We start from the raw sequence: 12,229 nt of genomic DNA, 5'->3' as shown, positions 1-12,229 counted from the left end.
ACATTCTGCTCCTGAGACGCGGCCGACTCGCACTGCTGACGGCTCCGGTGGAAAAGGTTCTGTTGACCACAGCGGTTCCTATCAGCAGCTATGATGTGCTGCTGCAGTAACGTGCTGCTGACAACTCCGATGGAAAGGAGGGGTAACATGCAGGAGAAAGAGCTGCTGCTGGAGGAGTAATGGATCTACTCCAAGCCCCTTCAAGATATCAGAGCTTCTCAGCTAATAGCAGCCTGAGTTGGGGGTGAATGAGTGCGTGGCCAACTCCAGCTTGTTTTCTTAAAGTGACAGAGCCCTAAAACAGCTCATTGTGGAAGGTACTGAAACTGTCAAGAATCAAACTACTGAAATTCTTAATATGAGAGGGATTTAGAGCAAAGAACTTTGTGAACATGTACTGCACAGAACTGCAAAATAAACAAAAAAACCCATAATATGTCCCCTTTAATTATTGTCTTTCATGCAGAAATACTTTTTTTTTCTGTTAAAGAAAAATCAAACGAAGATTTTTCTTTTAGTTTTCTCTGCAAAATTAAACACTAATTCTGAACCTTCGTCACATCGTAAAAGTGCAAAATACCTTCATGTGAGATTCTCATTTTTGGCCCAACACTGTAATTCCCAAATTCTACAAACCACAAAATTAAATTTATTAAAACACACACGCGTGCGCGCGCACGCACACACACACACACACACACAGTAATCCGAAAAATACGCAGAGCTCAAGGCAATCCTCTCTAGAATGAAGGCTTTTACTACATAATCTAGATTTTGTATGACTATAAATCCACCTAAACATTTATTTATTGCAGCAACACTCAAATAAGATAAATAAAAACACTAGTTCCTCTGGCCTTGATGGGTGCAATAATTAGCTGATGCACTTCAGCCTCATTATACCAGCAGCACCGAAGCACTTCGCTCTCATTAAGTCAGAGCCATTGTTCGTCAGCATTTAACAGCCATTTTGCCTTCATCGTCAGAAAACAAAGAGAAGGGAGTTAAAAGAGTTTGCCCACAAATCTCCCTCTGTGTGCCCACTGGTTCGCTCCACTCATTCAGGCGGGCAAGTAAGGACCATCTGCTCGTTTTTTATACGACTTCAGTCTCAAAACATTCCCCGATGCACATTCACTAGTTCTATTGCAGCTTGCCAGCCAATTATCTGACCACACACCCACCAAAAACTCGCTCCAAAACATCTCAAAGAACGCCAAGCCTGATGAAGTTGTTTTTGGTGTGAATGGCCCCCAGAGCTGACTGACCAAAGGAGCGGTTGGATCCAGAACCTGAGGCGTAACAGTCACGAGTGGCTGTTGGTTTCACAGAAGAAGAAAAAAAAGATTAAAATGGAAGCTGTCTCAGTCCACACAATCAAATCCCTCTGATGCACAGGTAAGACTTTTCCAATTTTGTTGCTTCTCTAACTTCGTGATGGCAGTTTCAACTCCTGGGGCAGTTGACAACATGTGGGGGCCAAACAAGCACACATTTATCTGTTTTTTGTATGAATATTCAGATACAGCTGTCTGTGACACGGAGATAGCAGCTGGTGTGCTTGAGCCCAGTAGATATCCTGGTGCCATGCCTGGACAGAAGCCCTGGCATCTGGGCCAAGAGGAGCCCACCCGACCGGCCCTGGAGGGTCTGTCCAAACCCCGTTATTACGCCAAAGGTGGTGAAGCATGCAGAAATTACGCCTAACATCCTGCAGCAAAGAAATCCCCACTCAAGCAGTATGTCACCGCACCTAAGTCATGATGTAGCATCAACCTAAAACCAATATCTTTCAATGATTTTCTATTCATTATGAAGTATTTAAGTCAATATAAATACAGATAAGCAGTTTTATTAACCAATGTGTCTTCATCATTAATATAAGCTTAGAGTTTTATAGTTCTGTAATGGCCATGTGGCTGACATATTAATGCAGGTGTTGCAACAGATGGAACTGCTTGTGTTTCACATTTATCATTAAAGCTGCTGTTGATAAAGTAAATTGAATCAAATTGAAATGGCACATTTAAGTGAATTATTAGGACATAAATCTTACATCTTGTAAATTAAAAACTACAAGTTTTTAAAGTTTTTCAGTTTATAAAAGGAATTGTTTTGTTTTTGCCACCAGATTAGTGTAGCGTCAACATTTTCCCTGATGACATGAACTAAATTTGCCCTTTTTAATTACTAAACTTAATCCCGTACTAATCCAATAATACTGGTGCAATAAGCAACACAAGCGTGGTGGGGGTGGCTGAAAGGCAGCGCTTGAAATGATGAAAGAGTTTGTGTTTGGTGTGCCTGGTGTTTCCACCTCCATACCCGAGTGCTGGTTGGCCCTGGCAACACAGCACATCACAGTGGCGGACTGTGTGGGTGCCAGGCTCGTGGAGCAGCTGCCATCAGGCGCTGATTCAGCCAACCACAGAGAGCCCATTCCACCCCTTCATCTCCCAGGTCTTCTCACAAGCAGTCCTCATCTGTGTCCACACCCTGACATTAAACAATGCAGCCTTTAATTACAGGGAACCAACCAAAGCCCAATAGCCTGTCTTCTCAATCAGGCATGTGTAGCTGAAGTGGGGGTGGGTTAGTGTTAGGCCTAATATGATGTGTTAGTTTAGATGTGTCCAAAGCCATTGGGGTTTAAATCTGAGTTTTAGAACCATTAAGGGGTAAGGTGTGCGTGAAAAGCATTCAGTCGACATAAAACTACAAACAAGGAACAAATATTTAACATGATCAGGACTGGAGACATGTCATTTTGATTTTCCTAAAATGAATTTATGTGGCTCCTCTAGACTCTGAACCTATTGTGTTGATGTGCAATTCTATTAAGACTCTCGCTAATTCAAGTCCGTCATTCTCATGGCTGTTGTCTTGAGTGATTGTAATTGTTTTAGGTCGGTTTGTTCAGTTGCATCAAGAAGCTTGAAAGTTGACCTGGCTGGGGCCGTTATGTGTAAAGTTTGCACGTCCTTTCCATGCACGCATGGATTTTCTTTATATATTCCAGTTTCCAAGAACTCAAGGTGCTTGAATTCCCCCATCTGGCTTATTCCCAAACCCAACACTGGCAATCCATTCTTTTCCAGATGAAGAACATTGTCTCAGATGCTGATCCTCATTCCAATTGCTTCACAGCTGCAAACCATTCGAAGTTTGAAGAGGCCAACATATCGCCAGCTGGAAGCAGTGATCCAGTCTGAGGTGTTCAGCTGAAGACCTTCCATGTCTTAGCTGCATCTAGAACTTCTGTCTATTAAATACTGTGCACCAATTTTGTCAGCTTAAAAGCCAACATTCCCAACGGGTTGAAGCATCAACCACGTTCTCATCTGCAACTCATTCTGTCCGTCTCAACTGAAGGTCAGAATATGTCTGACTCCTTTAGAGAAGCCCTCCAAGTCCCCGTGCGTCATGCTGTTTAAGTAAACACACAGCTGTTCATAAAGGTGCACATTACGTGCATGCATCTGCGTGTGTGTTTGAGTGTTTGGATAAATGCACATAGGGGTCTTCCTGAGCATGATTTCCTGACTGCAGGGATGCGTGCATGCCATTAGTGAGGCCGGCTAAAATATTGATGCAGTGTTTTGTTCTTTTTTGTTTAACTCAAGAAGCCATCTGGATAAGTTGATCTTTCACACATTAAATTTTAATTTTCCAGTTGGATAAGGAGAGCAAAAGAGGGTCATTTTGTAATGTGGTGGGAGCAGGGTTCAACGACAGACTCGTTCCAACAGATGCAAAACTGACAGTGAGGATTCAGCTCGGTGGCTTAATGAAACCTGATATATTATATACCGTCTCAGTTATGAACACAAAAGGATTTATATGTGAGGTCAAGAATAATGAAACTGCTATTATTTGTTGACACATGTAAATTGTTGTGACAAATGACAAATGGCCCACACTTGTATAGCGCCTCTCAGAATAAGGACTCCAAAGCGCTTTACACTGCAGTGTATCATTCATCCATTCACACACACATTCACACACTGATGGTGACAGCTGCCCTGGGGCGCACTGAGAGGCGAGGCTGCCGAGCACAGGCGCCACCGGCCCCTCTGACCACCACCAGAGCAGGCAAGGTGGGTTAAGTGTCTTGCGCAAGGACACAACAGCATAATTCTCTGTCCGGAGCCGAGATCAAACCTGCAACCTTCCGATTACTGGACGACCCGCTCAGCCTATTGAACTACTGCTGCCCCAACAACAGCTAGAATGACTGAATAATGCCCATCGGTCTGGTTCTTTGAACCTACAGATGAAGTTCTGTCAGCATGGTTGCTTCAGGACTAATTTGCCACCTATAATTTCTAGCTTGAAAACTAATTGGCAAAACTCCGTAAAGAAGACAAAGTTAAAAGTTAACAAACTATAAATGCAGATCCTCTGATCTGGTTTCCTCTTCTGCATCATGATCTGTATGTGCACCAATGACTGTAAAAACAGTATGGACAAACCCTCCGTGGCGTCTCGACACTACCAAACTAAATAAAAATAGGCAAAGAGGTGAAGCTGAGAGAGGAATTTTCAGGATCTCATTCCGCCATTGCTGCCAGCTGCAAGCTAACTTAGTTAACTGAAGCTAAGGGAGGTTTGTTGGTGCTTTTAGCTAGAAAAATGCAGTCGAATGGCCTCTAACGTAAAGCACGCATTAACTCACGGAGCTATGAAGTTTCTGTGGTCTCCCTCAGAGAGCTCCACAGGCGAAAACACAACCAGATTTGGGTGCTACTCTTCACTTAAAGTAAAAAAATACAGTTTTACTTAATAAAAATTAAACCGACTTTTTGTATGGTCTGTTAGTTCAATCATTACCACAGCTAGCCATCTTTGTCCAATAATCCCATAATTAACATCCAAACATGAACACACAGAGGACACAGCTGATCACTATTAACCTGAGGCCTTCCCCGGAGCTAGCCGCTAGCGTTAGCTCTGATGGCTCGTGCTCTCTGTCAATCAAATCCAATTATTCATCATTTCAAGCATTTAATTACACCCAAACACTGGTTACAAAAAATAAATAAAAATAAAAATCACTGTTTATATCTGCTTTGATGTTGGCCTTTTGTAACATGGGGGAAATGAGAATTTGCTGCCTAGAGGATGAGTGTTTGAACTGCAATTTTTGTCCTGGTTGGCTTCACTTTTGGTAGGAGTTTGTACTCAGCAAGCAAAACTCAACTGTGAAATTTAATGATGTGCTTCAGAGTGCAAACTAGCTAACAGCATGTCGATTTAACAAGCTGCCATTTAAAGGGACTGGTTGAGTAAAGTATCCCTCTTTTTAATAATTAATGAAAGCCTATTAATTATAGAGCATAACCCTGCAATAGCCTGTTGTGTGTATTGTGCTGCCTTGTAGTTGTAAGGTGTGGTGGTGGTGGTGGTGTGTGTGTGTGTGTGTGTGTGTGTGTGGGGGGGGGGGGGTGTTTGCACCTTTGTTTTGTTTTGGGTGCTGTTAGGAGGGTGCCACAGGTGCAGGTGAGCTGTGATGCAGCATGTCTTTTCCCTGTCAAATGACGCAACACTATGTGGAAACTTGGAATAAAGCAGACATCTTGATCCTTGTTTTCATTTGTGTGAAATATAAAACTAATAAAAAAAAACTACATTTCTGATCCATTATACTGCTCAGTCAAAACAAGAATTGGTCTTGAAGCTCCAGTTTTGAAAGCTAAATCAACACAGCTGGACGTCCTACAGTTTGTGTTTATGTCTGTGCACTACCTTTCCGACACGAACACAAAAATAGCTCAGACGCATCCTGCTATGATGCTGAAGGTGCAGACATCTTTCCCCTCTGAAGGACATAACACTGTCTGAAGTTTAGAGGTGGTGGGGGTTGGAGGAGGAAATGGTGACTACCGTGTGACAAGCTCACAGTTCCTTCCTCCCAGGCCTGAGAAACAGGAAGTGGAGCACATAAGGCATTATTGTGACGGAGAGGAAATGCAAGGTCCTCTAAAATAAGAGCTCCAATCTGTTGGTCAATGACAGGAGCTTGTCCTCCATGGCCCCACAGAGACCTGTGTCCCCTCCCACTAATCACCCCTCCCCCTTTCCAGCAACAGCAGGGTTGATTTAGGCCGATGTAGAAAATGAGTTTCCATTCTGGTGCTCTACAGGAAAGTTACAGTAATTGGTACCCTGTGCTGTGATGTGGTAAGCCTTTGTTCCCTGCTGGACCTACATGTGTCCAGGCAAGGGGAGGACAGTCTTAAGGGTTAAGGGAAGCATAAGGATGCTCCACACCGCGTGTGTTGAACAGATTCTGAGGGGAAGCTGGTTGCTAAGAGAGATGCAGAGCTTTAAGAAAAGCTGCCTCCTAGTTAATTAAAATCCTTCGTTATCTGTTTCACGCTTTCAGACTGAAGCTCAGGGACAAACCCAGTCCTATAGCCACAGCAACGAGATGTGATTATACAAGAAAGCCACTGCAATGCCCTGCTGTTGTGCTGGCGCTTCGATCTATCTACGACATGATCTGTGGTGATCCAGGCTGATACAGACATGCAGCGCCGCTTTGCAAGATCTGCATGGAATCTCGGGCTACAAGTTTTTTTTGTCAAAGATCTGCTTTGAAGAACACAGCAGGTGCTTGGCACCTGTGATCAATTACAGAACCAGAGTGAAGCTGGAGAGTGCAACTGCACAGCCTGTGCCAAGTCCAGGGCTTTTTTATTCATCAGTGATCAATTAAAGTGCCAGCTAACAATGTTTTTGCTAGATCCATCAATGCCTGTCTGCATTTCTAATGATTGATCATCTGTAACACAGAAACCAAGAGTTGGCTTGTAGTTGTTATTTCATGTTTCACAGGCAGAGTTTCCATCTGGACTGTTTAAGAAACAAAACCAGAACATAAACTATGATAAACATATTCAGCTTTTACTTTTGCTCAGAATCAAACATTTTCTTTTCCTTTTACACTCAAAAGTTAGCTTTAGAAACAGTACGTCGAAAAAAACAAAAAACAAATATGAATGCTCTTATTAAAGGCACAAACGTTTTCTTATAAGTGAACCAAACAGTCCAAACATATCTACGGTTTGGTTTAAATCATAAATACTTCTTGTAAGTGTCCCAAACTAAAGTTTTGTAATAGAACATTTACTGCCATCTACTGGTCACTGTGGACAATTACAAAAAGCAACAACCCTCATATCAAAGCTACATCCTTCCAGGATGAAGACTTTAGTTTTAATATCTGAAAGAATGGAATGACTGGATCAGAGAGGATCTGATGCACTGGCGAGTTGGGGGAAATTGTTCCCCTGAACCACACATCTCCCTTAAAACATCATCATCATGACCTCCGGGCTGTGGGCTTTCTTCTTGGGTCAGAGTGCTGTTTGCAACTTTTGTAGCCACCTCCAGACTATTCGGACTTCTGAGGGAGCCAACACACTCTTTGAGTGTCTGAAGAAGTAAACCTCGTCCCAAGGATGGTAAGATCGGTAAAGTTGCCTCCTCTTTCACAAACGGCCTTCCTCTTCCTGCCACATCAATATGAAACTCAGATGGAGGTCTAGCCGCAGACTTTCCTTTCTCCTGGTTGGACACTGCGGCCGAGGATGGTGATTCGTCCAGAGAATCACATAAGGCATGGACACCCACAGAAGGCACACAGCTGGATCTTTGTTGGTTAACGAGGGGATCCGTACGTGGTGGTGAAAGCTCCACAGCCGCAGGCTCAAACGAGTCATTGATGTAATCCTCTGCAGCAGAGGATCTCTGGTAGTCTGAGTGAGAATAAGGTTTGAAGCGAACAAGCAGACCTTGTTCTGTGACAGGATAGTGAGCAGCAGCCTGCTCATGCCGTTCACGGTGCTGCTCAAGCAGTCGTCTGAGCTCGTTGGGCAAGACCAGTACACTTTCCTGTGGATTCAGGCCAGTAAAAAAGGTGTTTACTCTAACCAGAGCGCAGTCACATTAATAACACAACCACACACACACACACAGAAATGATCTTCACTTGTAAACACAAAGGCTAGACTGTTTTTAGTGTGTAAAGGTGTAAAAACCAGCAGTTAACGGTCAACTATCAACAGCTTAGTTCTAGCAGACGAAGCTTCAAACAACAAAAGTGCCTCAAAAATCTTCTTAAATGTCTTATTTTGCCCCAAAGATACATTTAGCAAGAAACTGTGACCTGAAAATGATGCAGGCTTCAAGCTGGAGCCGTTTATGTTCCTGATATAACGACAGCTACTGGAGTCAAACAATAACTCACCATGTCGACATGTTCCAATCCATGGGGTTCAAAGTGGCTGCTGGTAAGGTAAGAATCCACTAGAGCCACATAGTCATGCATGAGTGTGTCTAGCAGCACCAGTCTGAGCGGCTGCAGATGAATCACTGACACAGCCATCACCTTCAGCAGGGGTACAGAGCATGGCCGCTTGTACCACATCTCCATTGCTTCCTATGATTGAATACTTTATTGTTTCACAACATAAAATCCCACCGATTTGCAAAAAATGTGTTGTTCTACAACTCAAAAAGCACAACAACAAACCTAAATGGTGTTGTTTGCTTATATTATTGACGTGTCTGGATTATGGATCAGCAAATATGTATACACTCATCTTTAAGTGTTTTACCTGACTGAGCTGTGACTTCTTCTGAAGAGATGAGAGCCCCGAGGCAGGAACCTTCAGATGAAGACTTACCACCTCCTGGAGAGTACTGACTCGGTCAGGAAGGAAGCCTCCTGTCTCTGAGTAGAAGCACATCACATCTGCCACCTTGAGACACACAGAAATAAAAATTAAGCACACATTACGCTCAAACACAAAATAGGACATATGTGTGACTCACACCAAGCATCCTGTACCCCCCACCTGAGTGTCAAAAACGTTGTTAAGTTTTACTCCAAAATGAGCAAAGAGACATCCAGCAAGGGCTCTGCAGTCATGTATGACCTGTAACAAAGAGATGAAACAGAGGATTTACCATAGCTATGACTAAACAGGACCTAAAACAAATTCAGACTGATCACCTTTAATATGCGTTTACTTTCCAGGATCATAGAAAGACCGTTTTTAAATGCACGCGCTCCAAGTAGCAGGATATCAAACAAGTACACCTTGTTTTTAGTTGCGATCTAAAAGAAAGAACATGAAACCATTAGTTTTCATGTCTGGAGTTAAAGAATGAATTATTTAAAAGAACACAAATCCAGACTTTACACCTGCAACCAGCACAATCGTCCACTCTTGTGCACCTCCACCCCTTCACCTCCCACACCAATTACACGCTGCTTTTTGATGGTCATTACCTAAAGTAAATGAAAGAGAACATTTATCTTTCCCTCCACCTCCCCAAGAACTGCATTATATAATAATCTAAGTCATGCAACCCAAAACATGTGGAAAGTCAACGTACGGCTGGACCAAATTTCTGGTGATACTCATCAATAACTTCGAAATTGATGAACTTTTCTTCATCATCGTCATCTACAAGAGAAGCACTTTATATAATTAAATAATAATGTCACATAAAACTGGAATGCATTTTGTGGCTTTACCAGTTCAAAAACACATTTTCTGTTATAAACTCACCAAATGGGAACGTCTTCCTGTATGGCTGAAACTTTTCCACGTTGATAAGCTTCTCCTCAGATTCAACCAGATCGATATTGCTATGCAGCATGTTTCATAAAGTCCACTTCTTAATCAGGAAATCACACATCACCTGTGAGTTTTACTTCACTTACCCCGTGTCAAGTCTTGTTTCATCAGCAACTTCAACTTGGGAGTTAAATTTTGAAAAAAAGAATTGTGTTAAATATCAATACTGACCCAATTCTTACCCAATTGCTTCATTCATTATTTACCATTTGAAATCTCACGTCCAAAGAACAGTTTGGTTCCAGAAATTCTGCGTCCATCGCTGATCCTAACTGAAGTAAATGTTACATAAAGTTTTCCGCTACTGTATAAAAAGTAAATACACACAAAGTTGGAAACTGAACTGCTTACCATCTGCCAAAACCAAGGTTTTGTTGGGATTGATGCGTTGTATGATGCCCTCGAAACAGGAACCCCCCTTCAGCGTTAGCTTAATGCGTTTTCCTTTTAAAAGAGTCATAAATTCGACGTCGTCCACAACCATTTTAAAAGAAAAACTCTAAATCTTTAGTTACGAAATACTAGACTACGTTCATAAGGTTATTTATTCTGTCACTAGCAGTCCCGAGACCTGAAAATTACTAGCTATTTGGCTAGCAGCTAGCAGCACACAGCGCGGTTGTGTTGCGTTCAAGAGCTCTTCGTTACTTTCCGGCGGTAATCTTAATTTGAAGACAACTAGCAAGAAATGTTTGCGTTTAAAATACTTCTAAATACCATAAGCTATATTGTTTCATGTTTATTTCAATTTGAGGCATAGACTGGACAGAAAATACACTATCCTGCAGCCTTGATTTAGCTACTGTCATATTTTTAGATTTATTGTTGAAATTTCAATCTTTTGTCGTTTGCGCCATCTAGTGGAATAAAATCGAGAGACGGCAGCAGTGTAACAATTTCAGATTCACGCAGTTTAGTTGTTAAGTGAACACAAATAATGTTAATTATGCAAATAAAAATGTTTACAAACCATGAGCCTTTTTTGAACAGTCTCCTCCTTGCAATGGCTGATTGTCAAACATCCTTTCTCTATTCAGAATTGAGTGATAGTTGTATTTTTTAAGGCTGCCCTGTCTGATTTAACAGAAAAAGAACACCACGCTGACGGCATCAAACAGCCAATTATATCCACTAGGGGGTATACTCAGCTCAGGTTTTGGATTTCTTTTGACCCAAGCCTTCTAATTCTTGTGTTGTGAGCTGAAAGGTCTTGATAATTTTCAGGTTACATAAAATTCTGTTTATTTCAAATAACTCAGTGTATGAATTGTATTTCTTCACATGCCACTACAATTTAAGCATCAAATAAACTTACAAATTTGACTACATTACAAATTTTATTCAAGTCGCTTGCAGAAAAGTAAGTCCAATATCGCTCCCAAATGTTTCACAGATTGTTAGATGTCTCGTGTGAGCAGACTTAAGGCATCAAAAGTAGAAGCAGGGACAAAGAAAAACATTATCATTATCAGACAGCTGTGAATGCACATGTTGTTATGACTTCACTTTTCCAATGGAAATACTCTGGTTTTCACATTAAACCTGGAGACACCTAATCAACTGAAGGATGTTGTGCAGAACCCGACATGCTTCAGTTTTATCTTTGTCCTCATGCTCACTCTCTCTATATATAGTTTCTCTTTCGGTGTGCATTATTCCTCCTTGATGCCATTCCTACAGCAAAGATTAGATTTGTATTTGAATGGTAAAAGAAACACTGTGAATGGCATGCATGAAATGTATCTAAAGTGAATTATTTTACTAAATGCACTGAAAAAACAAAGTCCCTTGACAAAAAATCTTGAAGAAAATGTGAATTGACAAATTAAAGTAGCTGAAACAGGAAGCATCCTCCCTCAGCAACACAATCAATAAATGTTCATAATGGAATGCAGCTTGTTTTATCTTTGAAGGAAGATCCACCCTTTCCTGCTCTGCAGACTGAACAAACAGAAACTTTTAGTAAAGCAAAGGAGGAATCACACCACTCCTGTTTTCCAGAATGGATTTACATCAAGGGCCAAAAGCTGGGGTGGGATTTTGATTTCAAAAGTGGAGACCACAGTATCTGAACCACCGCAAATCATCAAAGATAACACATTTCTAAATCTATCTGGTTTTAGCTTTTTCCCAAAATGTTTTTTTTTTGTTTGTTTTGTTTAGACCAAACCAAAGGTTAGATCAAAACTGAAGTTAAACTCTGCAGGTGCACAAAGTTTAGTTTGCATATGACCAAAAAAGGGAACTAAACTGAAGCACAATGGTATGCACGATCACACTCATTTCTGGTGAACTGCTAACCGTTTTAGACTCCCAGGCAAAGAGATGGGAGAGGCGTGAGTTTACGGACAGGAAGAAGTTAATGCAGTTAAAGCAGGCATTTCTACTGATAGTTCTCCAAATTGATATGTTTTTGTATCCTTTATTGTATGGCCTGTATGCTGCAACATGAATAATCATGATCCATATTAAACCATCATAAACCATTGTTCTCTTCTTTTATTTACAAATTTTTAAGACGCAAAACCTTTTAGGATGGCAGAAAATTACAGCAGTGATGTCAGGAAACAAATGGTTTG

At 41.5% G+C, this 12,229-nt stretch overlaps 2 protein-coding genes across 2 annotated transcripts in view; both read right to left on the bottom strand.

Moving 5' to 3' along the window:
* LOC107392426 (delta-like protein 4) overlaps positions 1-12,229 on the bottom strand; it is a 101,370-nt gene that overhangs the window by 25,884 nt on the left and 63,257 nt on the right. The gene's annotated exons all lie outside the window — the stretch shown is intronic.
* On the bottom strand, positions 6,654-12,077 carry exd1 (exonuclease 3'-5' domain containing 1). Its single transcript, XM_015970223.3, has 11 exons — positions 10,002-12,077; positions 9,857-9,922; positions 9,737-9,770; positions 9,582-9,661; positions 9,406-9,476; positions 9,212-9,298; positions 9,020-9,124; positions 8,862-8,942; positions 8,622-8,765; positions 8,252-8,443; positions 6,654-7,896 (listed from the first exon to the last, which is right to left on the bottom strand). Exons 1-11 carry the CDS (start codon positions 10,132-10,134, stop codon positions 7,219-7,221), a joined length of 1,671 nt encoding a protein of 556 aa, XP_015825709.3. The 5' UTR covers positions 10,135-12,077; the 3' UTR covers positions 6,654-7,218.

This window comes from Nothobranchius furzeri, chromosome 18, assembly GCF_043380555.1.
Source record: "Nothobranchius furzeri strain GRZ-AD chromosome 18, NfurGRZ-RIMD1, whole genome shotgun sequence".
Lineage (NCBI taxonomy): Eukaryota > Metazoa > Chordata > Actinopteri > Cyprinodontiformes > Nothobranchiidae > Nothobranchius > Nothobranchius furzeri.
Note: the sequence above shows the minus strand (reverse complement) of the source record. Positions and strands in the feature narration are given on the sequence as shown.

Excerpts from the sequence above, each read along its gene's own strand:
- exd1 (XM_015970223.3), bottom strand. The coding sequence starts at position 10,134 with ATGGTTGTGGACGACGTCGAATTTATGACTCTTTTAAAAGGAAAACGC. Across the intron at positions 9,923-10,001 it reads AACCTTGGTTTTGGCAGATG|TTAGGATCAGCGATGGACGC; the intron begins GTAAGCAGTTCA and ends CATTTACTTCAG. Across the intron at positions 9,125-9,211 it reads GACGATTGTGCTGGTTGCAG|ATCGCAACTAAAAACAAGGT; the intron begins GTGTAAAGTCTG and ends TCTTTCTTTTAG.